Source organism: Helicoverpa zea, chromosome 25, assembly GCF_022581195.2.
Source record: "Helicoverpa zea isolate HzStark_Cry1AcR chromosome 25, ilHelZeax1.1, whole genome shotgun sequence".
Taxonomy (NCBI): Eukaryota; Metazoa; Arthropoda; class Insecta; order Lepidoptera; family Noctuidae; genus Helicoverpa; species Helicoverpa zea.
In genome coordinates, this window is record NC_061476.1 from 7,246,051 (window position 1) to 7,268,002 (window position 21,952).

At 37.9% G+C, this 21,952-nt stretch overlaps 1 protein-coding gene across 4 annotated transcripts in view; it reads right to left on the reverse strand.

Moving 5' to 3' along the window:
* The window catches only part of LOC124642683 (ankyrin-3-like), a 137,342-nt gene that overhangs the window by 48,521 nt on the left and 66,869 nt on the right, over positions 1-21,952 (reverse strand). For all 4 annotated transcript variants that reach the window (XM_047181283.1, XM_047181285.1, XM_047181286.1 and 1 more), the window contains 9 exons: positions 21,814-21,943; positions 20,991-21,190; positions 20,497-20,650; positions 19,760-19,993; positions 18,669-18,767; positions 17,848-17,976; positions 17,206-17,404; positions 16,053-16,146; positions 14,617-14,725 (listed from right to left, as the gene is read on the reverse strand). In XM_047181283.1, the coding sequence (XP_047037239.1) occupies positions 14,617-14,725; positions 16,053-16,146; positions 17,206-17,404; positions 17,848-17,976; positions 18,669-18,767; positions 19,760-19,993; positions 20,497-20,650; positions 20,991-21,190; positions 21,814-21,943 (1,348 nt within the window). The remainder of the gene's footprint in view (positions 1-14,616; positions 14,726-16,052; positions 16,147-17,205; positions 17,405-17,847; positions 17,977-18,668; positions 18,768-19,759; positions 19,994-20,496; positions 20,651-20,990; positions 21,191-21,813; positions 21,944-21,952) is intronic.

Consider the following 21,952-nt stretch of genomic DNA (forward strand, 5'->3'; position numbering starts at 1 on the left):
AAAATAAAATTGGCCATAACCACATTTTGTGCAATTAAATCTCATACGGTAACAAATCAAATCATTGTTGGTATTGTTAATTTGAAATAATATCGAATTACTTATTTAATTGGTATTATTTATACCAAGATTTAGTAATGTTACAATAGTACAATTATATCTGTATTATAGCGTTCTATACTTTCTGATAATACAACCTGCTTTCGCACAAAAATAAATACTATTTTCTAGATTCCGTTTGTTCAAGGTCGATCTCGACTCTCGCAAAGTTTTTAGGTAAACACTTTTCTTGTTAGATCTAGACTAGAATTTGTTTACTTTAAATAATCTTATACCTATGTGTGAACACAAATATACTTAGCTTTGCACAGCTAATTTAATATTAGTAGGTAAAGGAAAACACGTTAATAACAGCGTTATAAGCATAACTGTTGACATGGGGCGTAACAAATGCTTAGGCGTAAGATTTTTATGTTCAATAAATATACTTATGATAACTTTTATATTATTTATGACTAGTTCTGAATTCGTTCTTGTTTCCATTTATATGTTTTACTTAAATAAATATGCTAAACAAAAGCTGGACATAGTTTATCTGTGCAAACAAACGACGCGTGTTATCGCTAAGCGTAGCTAACAGATTAATTAAACAAAAAAAGTACGCATCTGTCGCTAAAATAACCTTCGTGTCGAGTAAAACTGTAGTTTCAGCAACAAGTTTAATAATAGTAAAATGTTGGCTTTCCGCCACAAAGGTTGCAACAGTGAAAATTCAACTATCAAAAGGATCATGATGTTCAAGTATACATATGTAATTTGACGTACCTGTAATTGGCTAATTACCGTATCACTAACACTTTCTTCACAGAACTCACTGTTTGCTTAGAACACGAAACAAAGGAAGCATACAGTTCAGTTACATCATCGAATATTCGCGGAAATTATTAACTGTTTGGTACACTGACACTTTGAACACTTCAATTAGCATAAACACTCGAAATTTGGCGAAAAACTTTTTGTCGGCGAAGTTCGTGTGCGGGAGTAGTGATGTCCTCGATATGAATGGATTAAGTTGATTCGTTAATTGAATGTTGTAGTGTTGTGCCGTGATAAGCGTTGGGAGGTCGCGCCGAGACTGCCCGCTCGCTGTATCATTCAGGCCGGCTCACGTGCGTTTGCATGCAAAAAACAGACAGCCGGCAACTCTCACAAACTACACTATTCCTACGTAAATTTCTCGATCATGACTGGGTATAAGGGTATTTTGGGATGAATCTAATTCTGGGTGCAACGCATTAATAATTTCTTAGTTGGAACTCCTACGGATTAGGGTAACAACACGTTTGGACTTAGTGATAGAGCGAACAAGTGTGGAGGCAGGAAAATAATAAAAAATACAAGTTTATTAGATAAGTCACGTACGAAACCAGTCATATCTTCAAGTTTATGAAGAATACTAGGTAACCTTGAAATTAACGAGCCAAACCATAATGATGTTGAAATGAGTACTATTAGACCAAGAAATCCATAATCCGATGGTATTCTATTTCTAAGAGACAATGATGGGAAAGTTTTCGATTCGCACGGGAAAGGGGAATGGAACATCAGGTATGTCTATGGTGTAAAAAAACATCGAAAATTATAAGTTTCAATGTATTGGCTGATGTAGTATGATGTGATGACGTCATACCGCGATATTTAGCGAGAAGTTATTCATTGATACACGTGTTGTAGTATTTCCGTAGAATGATCTAACAGCACCTTTAATTCATGGAAACTTAAATAACAACTGAAGTGATGTCGTAAATATGTTGTTTATAGATCGTGTCAATTAATGAGCTGTTGCTAAATCATAGAGAGATTAATACCTTTGGTAACTTATGGTGATGCTAAATTACCAAATTCTCGTATAATTGCTAAACAAATAAATACACTGAAAACTTGAAATAATAATAAACAGAAAAGTACATTTGTTGAACAAATGAACACAAAGAAATGAAAAAAAAATACACAACAATAACACAGACTCTACCAAAAACAAAAACATTACAGTTTTCAAAAAAAAAGTCCTTCACCCTGTAATAGGACATTCCCAAAATAACCCATAGGAGAGTAATTTTCATAAATAATCCGGAGATGCCGTTTCCACGGGCGTTAGAATGTGAAAACAATGGCATATCGCCAAGTTAGCCATGACGTGAAACGAACCACCATATACTTCGATAGCCGCAGCTATTCGGGTATTCTTAAAACGCCGGATATTTCTTCTTCAGACTTAGATTTATGATCTGGTATTTGAACAACAGAACAACAATTTTATTTTTGGAGATTAAAACATGTCATCGAGGTAAAACCAACATCTTAGAAATATCAAAATCAAAAAATCATTTATTCAAACTTGGCTGCAAGACAGCACTTTTTGAACTTCAGGAATTTACATAAGACAGCCCCCAAAACGCCCACCTTTCACCACTTCCTATCTGTTATTGCTGGGAAGAAGAAGTGGCGCAACAAACTCCCCAGCAACACATGTCTGTCTGTAGGTTAAAAGAACAAAAGTAGTTTATAGCCTTGATGGGTTAACACTGAAAACAATTTTCTAATCGGACAAGTGGATGATATTAACGAGTTAAAAGCGAACAAACAAACACTTCAGCTTCATAATATTGACTTTACCTAAGTGATTAAGACTTAAGATGCATGAATGACAAATAACAATCTTAAGGTTCGTCAAGTACTAAAGGGTTAGTAAATATTTATGTTTGGGTGTGTTAATCACCGTGTACATCAGTGTTAGACATAAAGTTTATTTTAGATGATGAGATTAATATATATTTGTCATCATCATCATAAGGAGTAAATCTCTCACCATAAGCTTACAGATTTTTTAAACCGATAATTCTATGATTTTACATTAAAGCCAGAAAAAATATAAGAAACCTGAATACACGAAGACCTGTGTTTACCAGTAGGTACCAGTATTTTTTTAATGCTTTCATTTCATTGACAAATGACACAATTAGTTTGAGAAAGAAAGCATCACTAGTACAAGTAAAGACGTAATTTTAGCGAAGTCAAGAGTCAAGGTTAACAAAACACACACAGTGTAATTCATGGTCCAAGAATTGACCGGCATAGCTGAAATCGTTTTGAAAACACACCGAAATAAATGAATGAGTCATTCATACATTCCTGATTCGCTGTAATTATCCAATTGAACTATTGTTTCAAGGAATTTAATACGGAAGTAATAGATCTACATCCTGCTAATATAATATTATAAAGAGGAAAAAAAATATTCTTAGAGGAATAAAAACTACAATTTTAAAATTCTTTCACTGTCAGAAAGCCACACTCTTTCCGAGTAGCATAAATGCACTATTTTATCCCGGTACGGGCAGTAGTTTCCACGGGCCTCGGCTACTTTTAAATAAGAGATAATAAAAGATAAAATTATATATATAAGATAATAAGAGATAAAATTATGACCAATGTCATAATAGTTATTTGCAGGCAAATTGACGACACTTGTTTTGGGCTTCCTCGAATCCTAATGCAGACAACCCAAACATATTCAATGGGTTTCAGGCTGTCAATATTGATTATATTAAAACAAAGGTAATTTGTGAGATTGCCCCAGGCAGAAGTTTGGAAAAAGAAGACAAACCGACCCCGAGAAAGATGACGTTGAACCAATACTGTGAAATGACATGCAGTGCTAACAAGACTATAATACCATGCCTATTTAGCATTCACATTTATATAATACTAGAGTAAAATTAGACTCAGTTATCAGTCCAAAAAGCAATCGTGTCCCAACCTTTATTGGGTCGTGTGTCAAGGCGTCAAACGAACGATGTTGTCCAATCAGAATACTAGATCAACAAAGCATATTAAAATTGGACCAGTATAATTAGGTTATTTTTGTTTATGTCAGTGTACGGAGTTGAAATAGATTATTGGAATTTGGAAGAAGAATTCAATAGTCTAATAGAAATTGTGTTCTTATTGAATCCGCCCATTTAAGTATTATTATGGAAAACGTAGGATCAAGTATACAATTAGCGAAAAAAATCATAAGATGGAGTTTCTGTCTTGAACATTGAATCGAATCTGAATGACATAAAGTAAAATATTAAAAATAGGGAAGAACAGCATGTCGATTCTATAAAATATCACAACTCACTTCGACATCACTCTCACTTCGACTTCGATCTAAAGGTAGAATTCCGTGGACGCGACAATAGTCAACCTTTGAAAATGTATGGCACCGTTGTCGAGGCCCGTGACAGTCGCGCGCGGCCGACGAATTTCGTAAGCTGCTCGCGGCATTGTCAAAAATTTAATTCTGGTTTTACTAAAATTCTATAGATGTTATTAAGCGCTAGACCATGTTGAGAAGCGTACGGCCGCGAGCGGCTCACGAAATTCGTCGTCCGCGCGCGACTGTCGCAGCCCTCGGCAGCGGTGCCATACATTTTCATAGGTTGACTTTTGTCGCGCGCGGCTGCGACAATCGCGACCCACGGAATTCTACCTTAAAGTTTCGTGATTGACATTGTCAAACTACACTAGCGCTTCACTATCGAGCGTGTTGACAAGTTGAACTAAATCAAAGTCGAGATTTTGACAGATTTGTCAAAATCTGTCTATCTATAGGGGAGGTAGGGGAGAGATGGGCAGTTGGGAGACATGATCAAATCAGAATAAAAGGGGGGTCCTTTTATTCTGATTTCTGATCATAGTTTTGTTTTTTTTTAATTGGGTAGTTTACGTTACCGAATGGTAACGGTGTTCATCCATAGACTATCTGTCATTTCTGTGAGTTGTCAAGAACAAACACTCGTAAAAGTACTTAAATATTTTGTTGCGGTTTCGGATCGTTTCTGTTTATTTTATACTTAAAAGCTGCCTCAAATTCCTTACAATAACAAATTATAACTAAAACATCATATTTAGCTAAAATTCTGTGTCAAAACTGATAAAATTAAAAACTGATTAATCTCGGTTGACATTTTGTCGAGTGGGGAAGTCACTAGCACAGCATTGGTCGATGTCGAGCTCACTTCACTTCGCAAGTGATTAGGTGATGTTTACAGAATGCAAAATCAAGGTCGTTCTGAATCGAATGCGAAGTGAGAGTGAATAGCGAAGTGAAATGCGAGTTGTTGTTCGAATTTTATAGAATCGACGTGCAGGCAGGCCTTGGCCCTGTTGCGCCCCGCTGGGGTTGCTGACAGTATTCTACTTGTGTAGCCCTTTCATTTGATACCCATATTGAGGGGGCTGTGCCATTTTGTGCCGGCGGCCATATTGGATTTAATTAAAGGTGTATACAAAATTTCAGACCAATCGGTTGACAGGAAGAGGGTGAAATTTGAATTACTAAATTTGATCCAAGAATAAATAATAAAACAAACGGGGTGAGCTAAATAAAACCGTTTAAATATCTCGTAATGTTGAAACTGATTGTAATTTTTAGGAAAGCTCTTTCATTATATCTAGCCGAATATAAGAAATGGCAATAAAAGTTGATAATGATCTGTAAAATCTGATTTTTTATGCAATAAATTGTGAAAAAGTGCCCATCCCTCCCCTACCTCCCCTAAAGTATGAAATGACTACGAATCGAAGTGAAATGCGAGTTGTTGATCGAGTTTTATAGAATCCCAGTACAGAATTCAATTAACTTGAACATCTTAAAAATCAGGGAAGAACCAAAACATCATATCCTCGTAAATTCATGCAGTGCTATGTGCAATGGTGAACACAAAAATTCTTCCGAACTCCCAACGTGGAATGACAAGACCCCTAAAAAGCCTATGCAAACAATACAAGTTTGTTGTTTATATTTATTACGACGTCTGCAAAATCAACAACAATCTGATGAACAAACTTATCTCATATTAACCAACAGCAAGCAACAAGTGAGTGCTAACTTCGAAGAAAGTCAGAACTTGGCACGTGTTTCAGTCATAAAGTCTGACACGTCTGCCGACTGCAGTAAAGCTAGAAGGAAGTGGATGTGCTATGTAGGCGGGACCCGGGTTTAGTTCGTATGTACTGAATTGTTATTGTACGGTAAGATACTTATTGAGAGTTGTATGTTACCGTCCGTTTGGTAGGCTAGGTGTAAATAAGACACTTGATATATGATGATGCGTGATTTTTCAAAATTTGAGTTCTAATCGCTAAAGGAAAACTTTCTAATATGTTTTGTCTAAGACAACAGGTTATGTATAAGACAAACGTCAATTTTTCTTAAAAGTGCTCTTTCCTTTGAAAATCGGGTATTTTAATAAAACTGACGTTAATATTGTCAGTAAGGTTAGGTCTCAGAAGCTTGATATATGAAGCTGCAAGAATCAAATATGGTGGCCTAACTGGATGCCTCGATAAGTCAACCTTCAGAGGGCGTACCAATCACACAAATCATCATTCAAATAAAAATCAACGACAATATGCACTTGCATACAAACGAAGTACATATAAGCAGAGAAGTTATAAATGGATGGAACTGGTTCCCAGAGCCTGGCACACTGACTTGTGTCAGCCATTGTACATTGATTAGATAACGATTGTGCCCAGATGCGCACGGGCATACACGAGAGCTAAATTGATTGGTTGTGACCATGTTTTTGGAGTTTTTGGGGACTGTGGAAAATTTTCAAGGTTAAGGTGTTTTAAAAATTAAGTTCAATATACAGTTGTGTTTCCAAAGGAGACTTTGATAAAGCCTAGGTTTAGTTTCTTATAGTACAAGAAAAAACATTTACTGAATTTATTCAAGTAGTGTTAAGTAGCCGTGCAGTACTAGTCTAGTCTATCACATTTGGCATTGGGGGAAGCATCCACTTATGAAACGAGATAGTGACAATAAGTGGCATGAATAATTGCAATTGCATAAATTTCTACAATGCTTCAGCTACCTAATCGTAGGTACGTACATGATTTATCAGATGTCTTAGATATTGGGCACTCACCCAGGTTGCCTATACTTACTAAACTAGTGTTTCTTTGCAAATTAAAACTATTATATCTTTACTTGTTGTATTCTAGGTATGCAAAAACCTAAACGCTATTGACAGATAGATGTCTACAGACATGATATATCATTTTGTGGATTCCTGACTCGAGCGAAGGAAGGAGTACTGGGGTTCCTGTGTGGATTTACACTTCATTACTGGCTTGGCTTTTGAAGTGTCTAATCGCGGACAATAAGCTTGTCCTCATAGCACTTACTGAAATACGCGTGTAACAAGTAATTTTTCCTTAGTTTTGAAGCCGAAATATGTATGTAGTTCATCTGTTCCAGAAACCAGGTGTTTTATTCGCCAGTACTTTAAAGTTTACGCTCCAAATACCACAAAATATTCTCCATTACAAATCATTACTACTAAACCGACATTTAGAACGCTCATATAATGCTAAAACGTTTATATGACAATACGACACAGGTTCTAAAACTGTAGTATAATTTTATGTGTCTGGCGCAATGAGCTTTATTTTCAATTTAGCTAAAATACTAGGTGTTTACCACGGCTCCGTCCGGGTCCCCTGAGAATTAATTCCCGCATCCAGTTAAATAGCAGCCCGTGTTATTTTTGCGACTCTAGCTTGATAATGCGTGTATACTAGATTGATTTGAATTGGTTCAGCAGTTTTAACTTGACAACATACAGACAGAGTTACTTTCGCATTTAGGATTCCACTTCTTTATGGGTGTCTAACATTTACCAGATTGATGTCAGGGGTCTAAAATAAAATTATAGCTATTGACAAACTTTAAAAATCTGAGATTTTAATCGCTATGATTTTTTAATTTGGGTAGTTAAATTGATTCGTATTAGGGTTTCCACGTTGATATAAGTTAAAGACTACGACTTAAATGATGCATAAGCAAGAGGAGGTTCTGATTTGACGTCTCAAAAACACAAAGATATTGCGTCGAAATATATATCCGAATATAAGTACCTCTTTTGACAAGGTCCGTAAAGATACACATGCGCCACATAATAAAATATTAAGAACACTTTAAAACGAAACATAATCATATAATAAACATAGTACTAAAATTGGGTGTTTAGGGGTCGTGAACATCAATTTTAGATAACATTAGTAACATTATTGGCCTTACTACAAAAACTTAAACACCTGATTTACAGTTGTCTAAAAAAATTGTGGCTGCAAAATGAACCATATGTCAACGTCATAATTTGTTATTTTTTTAGACAAGGCTTAAACAAGGCTTAATAGACGGTATGTGTTATTTGTAAATCTTACCTAAAAAGGACATTACGTAACGTGATAAAATAAGACTTAATTATGATAATGGCTTAAGTGTGAACCTTGATACAGGTGACATTTGAAAATATATTTTTAGATTAAATCAGCTAATAATACTGGTATTATAATCGGTGTCTTACAGACACTAGATTTTATTCTAAGTCATGATGTAGGCGGAACAAAACAAAATTGACCTTGACTTTTGAGGCTTGAGTTAAAGTCGTAAATCACTAAGCACTTAAACAAAGGTGTACGCAATAGATATAGAAACAGAAAAAAAATGTAGTTGCTTTAAACTATATATGTATGTTGTCATATGATTTTACTTCGTAAATAATTACTAAAGGGTTATACGGTTTTTTTGGCAATAGTTCGAAAATACCTAACGAGAAAGAAAGTACCAATAGGTATTGGGTTGCCCGGGTGACGGGGTTGAGGTCAGATAGGCAGTCGCTCCTTATAGGTAAAACACTGGTACTCAGTTGTATCAGGTTTCACTGGAAGCCGACTTCAACATAGTTGCGAAAAGGCTAAGCAGATGATGAGCACGAAAAGACCCGATACTCCCCATTTTATAACCCAAACGATAAATGCGGTCACAAATTATGTCGTAATATGTTATTCACACCGAAAATATGATAACATTATGACAAAAATAAAACAGTATAATACTTATTTAATAATTCGCCACAACGCTTGAACGAGTTCCGAGTTACTGGTGATAACCTAACTTAACAGTACGATAAGCCGGAATACGTGGTACTGCTAGTTACATAGCCTTGACATCTACTTAACTAACTTCCACTGCAACAAGTATAATTAAATGCAGGCTATTTAAAAGCTTCAAACACTTTTCCAGTTCTTGAAAATCATGAAAAGCATATACATTTAAGGAGCCTACCAGGATCACGAAAGCACGATATAGCAACGCAGACGTACCATAATTTAAAATCAACAGGCTTTAGACTGCTTCACAATCCCGTAGTGACCTGAATATGATATCATAGAGCCTTCTCACTCAAGGTCAGAAAAGTATTATAGCTATAAATAAATAGGTACCGATATGGACAAGGTTTTAATAAATAGTTTATGATATAAAAAGGCGAATTCCAAGTGTAATGTAAAGTTCACAAGTGTAATGTAAAGTTCACTTTTGGATTGAGTCACAATTTTAGCATTGGGTACATGATGGTCCAATAAGTAAAAACCTAATATATTGAAAATATATGTGTAAATTACGCTGCAAAAGTTATACAAATAACTCAACATAGTCTAACCAACAAAATGAACAGACCATCCCAATAGGATTGATCCTATTGAAAAGTATCCATTTGGGAGCTAATTCATGGTCGCCGCACAATGACAAATAAAGTCCGCTAGTGCATCATTCAACTGCAATAGAAGATTGAACACGTATGAATTATTTATCGAGTAGTAGGCATATTGTGGGCAAATATTGAGTGATTTGCTTACAATAGAATCTATGGTAAATATGTACGAAATGTATTTGATACTAGTATTGTTGTCTGTTTATATGGTAAGAGGTTAGATGATGTGATGCAACTAAACTATAGATTCAATATGTTTGATGACACAAATACATATTTTGGTCCATCAGTTGGATTCACTACGAGATTCATTTTCGTGATCGTAATTGGCAATTTTACTAAACTTTCAACCACCTAAAAGAAAAATACGACAGTAAAAAAGAATTTTACTCATCATCCTCATCCTTCGAGCCCTTTTGCCAACTATGTTGGGGCCGGCTTCCAGTCTTACCGGCTGTAGCTGAATACCAGTGTTTTACAAGGAGCCCTATCTGACCCCCTCAACCCAGTTACCCGGGCCACCCAATACCCCTTAGTTAGACTGGTGTCAGACTTGCTGGCTTCTGACTACCCGTAAAGACTGCCAGCTTATGCATAATGACTGTCTTCATATTTTACTAAGTAAACAAAATATTTAGTAATGTAAAATGTGGACCAACATCAGTTTTTTTTATTCCTTATATCATATCTTCTATCCCACCTTATTATGAATTTTAAAAGGAAACATAGTTAATTATGACTCCAACCACATCATTATGGTTTACGGATATGCCAAAAAAAAACATTTTAGGATCATATTTTTAATCGTGTTTGTTGGTTGAGGTAATCATAAAAAATCATGAGCAACAAAATAATGATTCTAAGATATTTTTGTAAAAATACAGATTACGTTATGCACCTGTTGCAGTTCAATCATTTTGAAAACAGTGATTTCTGTAGTCATTTATATTTATGGAATAAAAAAATCAATGATGGCTTTGAAATGTCCTTTCTAAGTGTTTGGCAATGAATATCGTCGAATTTAATTTTAGTTAAAAGGTCAATTCTTTGAAAGGTCAAATAAGTTTTATGCGATATGGTTACCCTATTCTTTTTCGAAAGGTTTTAAATTTTAGCTCAGATTTCAAGTTCTATTTGAAATCCTTTTCGAAAATTGAAGGTTACGCACAAAAATCCTTTTGTAAATAAGGAAATACGTAATAGCAATATCAAAATATCTGAGGACCTCATTTTTGAAATTGGTTAACAAAATAATATTCAAACAATTCTAATAACCCTACATGCTTAGTTTAAATATACGTAGGTACTAAGTATGAATACAAATCAATAATAATCATTAAATAACATAGCGATGACGCTTGCGTCTGTTTATTCAAAACACTGGTTTGTTAGTCATGGCATCTCGTACATTTGATGTGTAATATATAATACACCTCTATGTATATGGAATACTAGCCTTGTCCTGCGGTTTCACCCGCGTCCCGTGGGTACTACCTACTGCCTGTACCGGGATAAAATAGCCTATGTTATGTTACTCTTAATGACTAAAAACCGTCGTGTTCCGTCGTGGGCCTTTTATGTACCAGGACCGCGGTAACTCTTTCGAACAATCGCGCAGCCCCGGCAGGCCTTGGCCCTGTTGGGCCCCGCTGGGGATAACCTATGTTACTCAGGAAGAGTATAGCTTTCCAATAAGAATTTAAAATCGGTCCAGCAGTTTTTGAGTTTATCCATTCCAAACAAACAAACATATTTTTTTTTCTTCTTTATGATATTAGTATAGTGTAGGTATAATAACATGTTTAGTTAATGTTAGTAGTCCGATCACAAAGTTATTTGGATGGTGATTCATTCGACCTTGAGTACATTTGAGCATTATATTGAATGACGATTAAATTGATGATGTTAAGGGTCTTTTGAGATAGTTAAGTGTTCAGTGAGTAATAGGTGTAGGTAATATCTTTAAATTGGTGAATGTATAGAATTGTAGAACTTCCAGGAACTGATCTGATTGATCATTCTTCAAATAGCTAATGTAAAACAATCTAACTTCCACCTGCAATTTAACAAGCGTTTCGTGGAAACTGCTCCGGGCACCCAGACTAAAAGTAGCTTGCCACAATAAGTAAGTAACATAAAAATGCGCTCAGGAACTATTGGGACGACTGGGAAAAATACATTATTTTTGAGCGTCATGTAAGTACTATGCCTATTACTGGATGCGAAGCGTGATGCTCTTAAGGCTAAAACACCAGTAGCCATTCATTATAACTACGTGGACGGTATCCTAACGTGCAGCCAATGCTCGCGCACGTTTACACATAAAATAGGGTACTGCAGCCATCAAAGGGCGCATAGAAGAGCTGATCATCCTAGCTCTTCTCTCAATGATAACTGAAAGCAGTCACCATAGCCGAAATCGGCAGGGGAAGTATATTACATCCGGGTACGGGAAGTAGCTCACCAGGGACGCAAGAGAAAAAGTTATAGATATATGGTTAATGTCATCAACATAAACACACTACATAGATAGCCCGGTCAAAATAGACATAAAAGTAGTGGTCAAATAACAAAAAATTCCAGAAAGCTGATTTTTGGTGGAGAGCTAGATTTGATCATTATAAATAAAATACTAAAAGTCCCCATCGATCCCATGTGTGCGTCAAAAGTTGTTCGAGGTCAGGTTTTACACTGAATACACAAACATCACAATAAATTATTTGTTTACTATGATTTCATCGTTTGCTTGTTTAGTTATAATTTTATTAATATTGCTACTTATATCTTACTACTAGCATTTGTATTTTATTTTACGCTTTCTTGTGGGAGTCAAAAATATAGACAAAACTACTTTCTGCCCACGCATGAGCATAAAAACAGAAGTGCAATGTACCCAAAACAATGTCATAAATAAATATCGCAGTATAAATATGGTGGCTAGTTAGCTACCTACTATTACATGCGCTTGAGTCAGTCAAGTCATTCGTCATCATCGTCAGTCATGCAGTCATCACAATTCCATTTGGAGACGTCTCGTCAAGTTTTCTTTCATATTTCTTTCTCTACCTGCATACTTTCTTAACCACATCTTTCACACAATCCACCCATAATTTATTTGGCCGTCCCTTTCGTCTAAATAAGTCCAAGTTTATTCGCTCTAGTCCATCATTTGAATGAGAAAATGCGCTTTCAAATAGGTACATGTAGGCATAATATTACTAAAGTCTGAATTTGTTTTTCTGAACGGCTAATTCAGGCGTTATTTTGACACAAATTATGACTTATTAGTACTGTTTGAGATCAAAAAAGTTATTTACGATTCGATTTGTAAACATATTAAGCCGAATATCAAAGGGAAGAGTGACTAAGGAATGAGTAAGACATGCTAATGGGGTTAGTACGTTTTTCCAACTTTGGATGGCCGTAAAAGTATGAAATATCAATATTGATAATTAAAGGGAACTTCGCGAAAACACATATTAATCCATTGAAGTCGAAGAGATTATTGGTATGTTTATTTGTTTGCTTGAACGAATACTCGTCCTTCCTATGAGATAAATTTTGCCAGTATATTGAGGAAGACTATAGGCTACTTCCTATCCGGATACGCGGTGTAGTTCCCACGGGATGCAAGTTAAAACCGACGAATTTTAACTTTAAATAAGCAAAATACATAGCCTAGTTGGGTTCTTATTAATATTTTAAATCAAAACGGAAATATCAAATAACATTCCTAACATTATACAATATGAAGAATTCATAAAAAACACAAACAAGCAAAAATGCTTAGTACACATAACTTTTAAAAATACCTCCAAAATAGAACAGTCAGCAAAATAGAACAATCGTACGATAGTCGTTGAAAACATTAGCTAATATTGCTGACCTTACTCAAAATATTTAAATAGCTGAATTATCGATGATGTAACTTATGAAAACAGGTTACTATGTCGCGTTAGTTTCGCGTATTTGTCAAATCTATTCGTATTTAAATTCAATATTGTATTTACGAGTTGTTTCCAGTTATTTAAATAACAATAGAAATATTTAGACTGCTAGATATACCTAAGCTAAAGTATGAAAAACAAAATGTTTTTGATCTGTGAAGGGAATCTCATTCCTTTTCATTCCCTGAATCGGATATTTTGGGTAATAGAGACAAAAATTTTCTTTCTAAATCTTACCAATAAATATGGATTAAAATACCATAAAAATACATTAATAAAATGCATTAACGATCCTACAACGGATTTTAAAACAAATTTAAATGCAGCTTGCACCCGATTGGCAACCATCCAACTCGGCATATTATACACAAATGACGGATATCGTCATATTTCGAGCGACGGCCGTGCGTATGCGCACGCATTTAGATCAAAGATGCTGTTACGATTTGACATGCATATTGCTCTGATTAAGTTAATATATTTGCAATTTACTGTAAAAATTAGAGTTCAATGAACTTTTATTTAGTTAATGCTGAAAAAATATATGTAAACAATGCAATGTTTGCTTATTCTTAGTAAAATCAAACGCAAAGCTCAAGGCTTAGCTCAATAGCGGGGTACCGTGGATGCTCTCTGCCACAAAATAAGACTATAAGAAGACGCCATGCATATTACAATTTATGAGCCATTCTTGAATACTACATAGTACCTAAAGTTAATTCAAGACTCGGAACTTATGTGCTATGTGACTGCAGCTTTATTGACTTTTTTATGCATTTCGCTTTACATTCGATACCGTTAACAGACTCTTGTAAATCCATTTCAGCTCTACGAGTACACCTCTTCACCCGTATTACTTTTCATAACTCCAACACAATTTTTCTATCGACTACTCAAAAAAGAGGCAGTTCTGAATTCGAATGTTTTTACCGCGTATAGAGCCGTCGCCGACCGATTTGACCCATTTTTAAAATTGATTAGCAACCCAATACTCTTAAAGTCTTCTCAAAAGGATAATTTCACAATCCTGAAAACAATATAAGTAAATAACTTACCAGTATCACCGACAGCTTGACTGAGCGTGTTCTCAGTGACGGGTCGAAGTGCTTCAACAGCGCTAATGTAGCCCAAACGATCGGCGATCGCACACGCTGTCTGTCCATTCTGTTAAAAAGAAGGGAGTTTTATATTGCTTTTATTCTAGTTCTCCCATAACGGGCCTGCTGGCAGAGATTTTATATGAAATAAGCAGTGCCTTTTTACTATTTTTCTTGTCCGTGTTCTGTGTGTTACTGTGTACATAAAGTATTAAATAAGATAAATAAATTGAAAAAAAAAATACAAATATAAACCAATAAGATACCATTTTAAAAATATTTAAAATATTTTGCGGTTTTTTATCATATAATGTGCAATACTGATATGTACTAGATAAACACTTAAAAACAAAAAAAAAAAATAACAAATAAATGTATGTGTATTTTGCGGTGAACGGAGTGGGCGTCAGTCAGTTTTGTTACTAATAATTTAGGGAATTAATTAGGACAAACACTGATCATGACATGATATTTATCAACATTATTTCAAAAAATTAGACGCAACGGTAAAATAAATATACACAATTTCAATTCAAATCATAAATCACGTTTACAGCCATTAGACAAAACAAACGACATTGCAATATTCATCATACAAAAGATTATAAATCATCTAAATGAATTGGCTATAATAGCTATCGCAAATAAAGTGACGTATCGTGTACAGTAGACTGCACATCGGTGGTAACTGTCATGCACCTTAACTCAATAGTGATAAGTGCGATTTTCCTATAAAACTGTTACCACTGACCTGAAGTTGACTGTACAATTGCACACTTAGTACTCAATAAACACTCAATATTAATTAATTGCAGACGATAGCTCTGGAATATAATTCACTGCTTTATGGCATAATTAGTAATGTTTAATTTTATTGCTTTCACTTTATCGAATAAATGTTTTATGTTATTAAAACTGCATGTTTCTCGATGAATATCATTTATAGTCGAATTATTTTGCAGTAGCGGAGTTAATATAATTGAAATAAAGAGCATGGAAGAGATTTAGATTTTACGAGAGGGTATGAAAATAAAACCTTTATTTGGCATTTGTACTGGACACTATTAATATACTTATGGTGAAGGAACTAGAAGACCGATAACTTAGTCAGAATTAGATGGCTTAGTCTGAAATCTGTAATCCGCTTTCAGAAGCGTGATTAACACTCATCCCATCTTTATATGTGGGGGGGGGGGGCAGTTAAGGGCTGCGGGATGGCTGGTACATAAAAGGCCTACAAAGGAACATGATGGGTTTTAGTCAGTAAGAGTCTGACACTCCCTCACCGCTGCTAACCCACAGGGACAGGGGTCAGTTGATGATTTCCCATCAAAAAAGGGGGGACAATAAAAATGTATATTATATTGGTAGGTATATAAATAGTTAATACTTACAGCAGACAATGCGTTGGGATCTGCATTCTGTTTCAGCAACAGCTGTATGATAAGCGTGTGACCTTGCTGCGCCGCTTGGTGCAATGGCGTGAATCTGTCGACAAATTGTATTATTAGTATTATTCTACGGCTTAAATATGACGGTTAAATATGGTATTGAAGAGTTCCTCTGAGTTTCGGGAGGCACGTTAAATTGGCCGGCTGTCATTTGAACATTGTTAGAGCAGTCGTTACGCGTAGTCAGAAGCCCGAAAGTCTGACAGTCAGTCATATTAAAGGAAGGGTTGAGTTGCCCCGAACAGCAAGTTGAGGAAGTCAGATGGACAGTTGCTTCATAATGATTACATTAGTTGACGCATTACGCCATCTAGCGGAATATCGGATAAACCTGTAGCTCTGTTGTCTCATGTGGATATCAACCAATCACAATCCATTTAACTTTATAAAGGTTCATTCAGAAAATAATTCATTGTGTCGTCGTATCCGGAGGAAACGAAGATTCCGCCCTTTCTATTCTGTTTGGCGCTCTTTAAACCAACACCCGCAATGCAAACTACATACTGATCACGTTTTGAAGAACACATTTTAAGTTTGTATTCTGAGTTGTTGCTGCTCCTCAACCAATACAATATAGTTACCCATGAGCAGCTGTAGCAGTGACATCAGCACTGGCAGTGAGCAGCGCCCGCGCGGCCGCGTGGTGGCCGTGGTGCGCGGCGGCGTGTAGCGGTATATAGTTACCCATGAGCAGCTGTAGCAGTGACATCAGCACTGGCAGTGAGCAGCGCCCGCGCGGCCGCGTGGTGGCCGTGGTGCGCGGCGGCGTGTAGCGGTATATAGTTACCCATGAGCAGCTGTAGCAGTGACATCAGCACTGGCAGTGAGCAGCGCCCGCGCGGCCGCGTGGTGGCCGTGGTGCGCGGCGGCGTGTAGCGGTATATAGTTACCCATGAGCAGCTGTAGCAGTGACATCAGCACTGGCAGTGAGCAGCGCCCGCGCGGCCGCGTGGTGGCCGTGGTGCGCGGCGGCGTGTAGCGGTATATAGTTACCCATGAGCAGCTGTAGCAGTGACATCAGCACTGGCAGTGAGCAGCGCCCGCGCGGCCGCGTGGTGGCCGTGGTGCGCGGCGGCGTGTAGCGGTATATAGTTACCCATGAGCAGCTGTAGCAGTGACATCAGCACTGGCAGTGAGCAGCGCCCGCGCGGCCGCGTGGTGGCCGTGGTGCGCGGCGGCGTGTAGCGGCGTGTAGCCGTCGCGTGTACGTGCGTTCACTTGTCCGCCGGCAGCCATGAGGGCTTTTAGTACGCCTGTTCGACCCTCTGAGGCGGCGAGGTGGACTGGGGTTAGACCTATTGAAAGAATTATGAAGTTAAAAGTCATATCCTCTTTTATATAGGTACATAAAAGCCCTAAAAGACGCTTGATGTAGAGGTCACTGTCGTGCAAAAGTAATAGTCCTATCAATCCGACACGAGGGGTGTGATCGGGTGCAGGACCGAAATTAACGTGCTCTCCGATGCACGGGCTGCTTTGTAAAAGTTTCGGTCTCGGGTTGGACTCGAAAATCGACCCGAAACCCACCTAAACGAAGCAGTTATCATTACAAAAAGCGATGGTATAAAAAGTTATTACAAAAAAATCGACTTCAATGTGCCTAAAACCTAAGTCTGACATATTGTATTCGGTTCGACAAATATGAGGCAACATCGCGACCAAAAATGTATAAAATCATGCAGAAAGATCAAACTGAGAAACGCTCGTTTTGGAGTCGGTTAATAAAAAAAATACTTACCATTATTAGCAGGTACGTTGACATCAGCCCCCCTCTCGATGAGCATCTCGACACAATCTTCATGTCCTTCTTGCGCCGCCATGTGCAATGGGGTGAAACCGGCCTTAGATTTCACGCTGGGGTCTGCATCTGTATTTTGAATGAAAATATTTGAATGAGGAATACAATACAGGGAAGTTGGATTTTGACTTTGGATGACGAAATGAGTATTGACCACAAAAAAGTTTCTATTTTTACGCATGGAAAAAATGTGAAAAGTCCTTCAAATAAAACCTGGAATACACCATGATCGCAAGATAAACAGTTGTATTATAGTCTTGTATTGAAAATAATACGACATTGTACCCGTTTGGTACTTGAAGGCTTTTAATTTCTAAGATATGAAGAACCGCGAAATTAGTCTTATTTTATTCACTTTATATTAGAACTAGCCGTTTTCCCGCGGTTCCACCCGCGTCCCGTGGGAACTACTGCCCGCACCGGGATAAAATTTAGCCTATGTTACTCGCAGATAATATAGCTTTCTAATGGGGAAAGAATATTTAAAATTGGTCCAGTAGTTTTTGAGTTTATCCATTACAACCAACCAAACAAACAAAGTTTTCCTCTTTATAATATTAGTATGGATATAAACATCGCAACGTTATTTTTTAAGGATGGCAATATTTTGTCCTGTTACAACAGTCAATCTGGCCAAATTACTTTTTTTCTTTTTTTTTTTTAAGGATACCTAATTGCAAATACCGTGTTTTTTGAAAGGAGGACTTTTATTTGTCAAAAATCGTAACATATTATTTACCAAAGAAATAAATCTCACTTACCATGTTCAAGTAACGCAAACGCGATATCAGGATGGTTGTGTCGGCACGCGATGTGTAGAGCCGAATGTCCATTCTTCGCCAAGGAGTGTGGTGATGCTCCTATAAGATATATTCTAGCTTTACTACTTGTACTAGCTACTACTTAGTACACATAATATAAAAAATATACATTTATACCTCATAATGAGTATATAGGAGGGGAGGAAGTTTGATACAGGCGCAGAAAAGCTGCGGGGAAACCGGTGATCATGGTATGGGCATGTGATGCGGAGGAATGAAAGTCATGTTGTGAGGAAGGTGATGCGTATCGGATGTATGACGTGGACAGATATATAGTGGAGGAGGACGACCAAAGAAATTGTGAATCGATTGTGTGAAAGTCGATATGGTAAGAATGTTACTTGTGAGATGACGGCAGATAGAAGATAAAATTTTGATAAGGGCTGGGGATGATGATTATACCTTATATTGTACAGTGCAAATTCCTAACTTTAAATTAGCTAACCTAACCTAGCCTAACTTTAAATTAGCCATTACATTAATTAAATGCCTATGCAGATACAATTTTTAAACACATCTACTTACTTTCTTTTCTATGTAAGTAAGAATTACCTTAAAAGGAGAAGTCTTACGATTCCGGAGTCACCTTGTTACATGTTCTAGAGTGATGCGACTCTTACCTTTTTTTTTTTTAACGACGTCAAAAATCATCAAATGACCCCTCCCGCTGTGGGTTAGCAGCGGTGAGGGAGTGTCAGACTCTTACTGACTAAAAACCGTCGTGATCAGTCGTAGGCCTTTTATGTACCAGGGCCGCGGTATCTCTTTCGAACAACCCGCAGCCCCGGCAAGCCTTGGCCCTGCTGGGCCCCGCTGGGGTTGCTGACATCTCTTTGACTCACGCGTGGAACAACGCGCGCCGTCGACACGGGTCTGTCGTCTAAGCAGACAGAGGGACGATGAGCCACCCGAACTCACCGCCCACAGACCCACGCCTACGGTGGCCGGGAGTCATCACGCGACACCCGGCGCCCATGGTGTCTACCTGGTCCAGCGCGGCGGCCGGGATGAGAGGTGCATGCTACTCTTACCTTTGTCCAACAACAGCAGCGCTATATCCGGGTGTCCGTAGTAAGTGGCCATGTGTAGCGGAGTGATATGTGACCGTCCCGGCGCGTCGGGAGCGGCGCCGCGGGACAGGAGTAGTCTGGCGACTCCGGTGTCACCGTACTTGGCGGCGAGGTGCAGAGGAGTGAAGCCCTTGCGGGTCTCCGCTTCTATTGGGGCGGAATGTTCGAGGAGGATTGATGCTACTTCTTCTTTGCCTGTGGAGTTAGAAGTAGAGTTTTATAGGTATAGTTAAGTAGTAATATGATGGGACTCTTTTACATTTTTTTTTGTTTATTTGTTTAAACATGTAAATACGCGACAAAGGAATGACCGTAAAGGTCTGCGTGTGGATGCCTAGTGCTTCAGCCAGCCACGGTGAGCGGCACTCGAGATGGTGAGTTTCGTTTTCCCCGAGACTCCGCTGTTACAAGCGATCGTCTGCGCATACGTGAAGCACCGACAAATATGTTTTAAATAGCTATTCTGGGAATAACGTGGAAAATATTATTTCAATCACCGATTTATTCCGACACTTTCGTTTTACAACCAAAACATACTTTTACCAATTTTCATTTCAAAGTAGTCGTCTTCGAACCATTTTGTGTGCAAGATCATTTCTTACCTTCGATGTATCAATGTCATATGTATTTATACATTTCTTTAAAGACATAAACACATACTATATTTTTGCATATTTTATTTATATTTCATAACGTACCCTCTTTAGCGGCAATATGTAGCGGCGTATACCGGTCCTTGGTAGTGGCGGTAACATCGGCGCCGTGCTGCACTAACAACGCGGCTATGTCTGCGTGTCCCAGTCTGGCTGCTACGTGGAGCGGAGTCTGTTCTTCACGAGCTCGGGCGTCCACCTGCGAAATATTTTTTAGACTTTAGACAGGGGAAAAGTCGTGGGTGGTGGCATAGTGGGTAAAGAACCAACGTCTCTAGTACGAGTGCGTGAGTTCGATTCCACGATAGGCAAGAACCTATGTAATTTTTCTAAGTTTGTATGTACTTTCTAAGTACGTATATCTTGGACTCCAATGAAACTCTGACACCAGTCTAACCAAGGGGTATTGGTTTGCCCGGGTAACTGGGTTGAGGAGGTTAGATAGGCGGTCGCACCTTGTAAACTACTGGTACTCAGCTGCATCCGGTTAGACTGGAAGCCGACTCCAACATGCTGTAGGTACGGCTAAATCACATTACCTTAGCACCATTCCTCAGCAGCACCCTCACTAGATCAGTCTGATGTGCCCTCGCAGCCAGATGCAGTGGAGTCTCCCCCCTAGCCGTGGCTGCATCGGCCGCTGCGCCCGCGCCGACAAGTACTAAAGCGATGTTCATACACCCCATGAAGGATGCTACGTGGAGAGGAGTTAGTCCTGATTCTGTTGTTGCTGATTTGCCTGGGGAATGAAAAGGGTGAATATATTTTTTGTATTAAATAAATAAATCGTTTATTAAATTCATATGTACATGTCTTTTACAATAATTTGCTTAGGTCTAAATTAGTGCTGATATTGCCTGAATTTGCCTGAATTGGGTAAAGATAAGGTATAGTCCTATAGGACAAAATATTATCATTCTTAATTTGAAAAGTTATAAATAGTGTAACTGCAACTTGGCCAGCTCGTTAGTGACACTTCAAAAACAGTCTTGTTAGTTGCCACCGTCCTTTGCGCGTCTGTGATCACCCCCGCTACCTACGTCACGCTCGCTGCATGGACCTGCAGCGTGTCACTAATGAGCTGACCGGGCTGTACCACGACTTTCTTTTGTTTAGATTGCATATTTGTATACTCGACAATAGACTTCGTTGGGGCAATAGTCACCATGCCAGACTACAAAGTGTCCTGGGTACTATTCCCGGTAAGGACAACTTTTGTGTGATGAACGTCTTTTGACTGGTTTGTATGTAACGTTTATTTATAAGTAGACATGTAAAGTGTTTGTAATTTATCAGTTATGTTGGCACTCATAACACAAGTTACTAAATATCGCAATATTTATTTATTATTTATATACTCACTGGCGCCATATTTGAGCAGTAACTCGACTACTTTAAGCCTGTTCTTCTTGCACGCGATGTGTAGCGGCGTGAAGCCGTTCAGAGCGCGAGCGTTCGCGTCCGCGTTCCTGTCTAGTAGGAGCTTTGCGACCTGGAAATA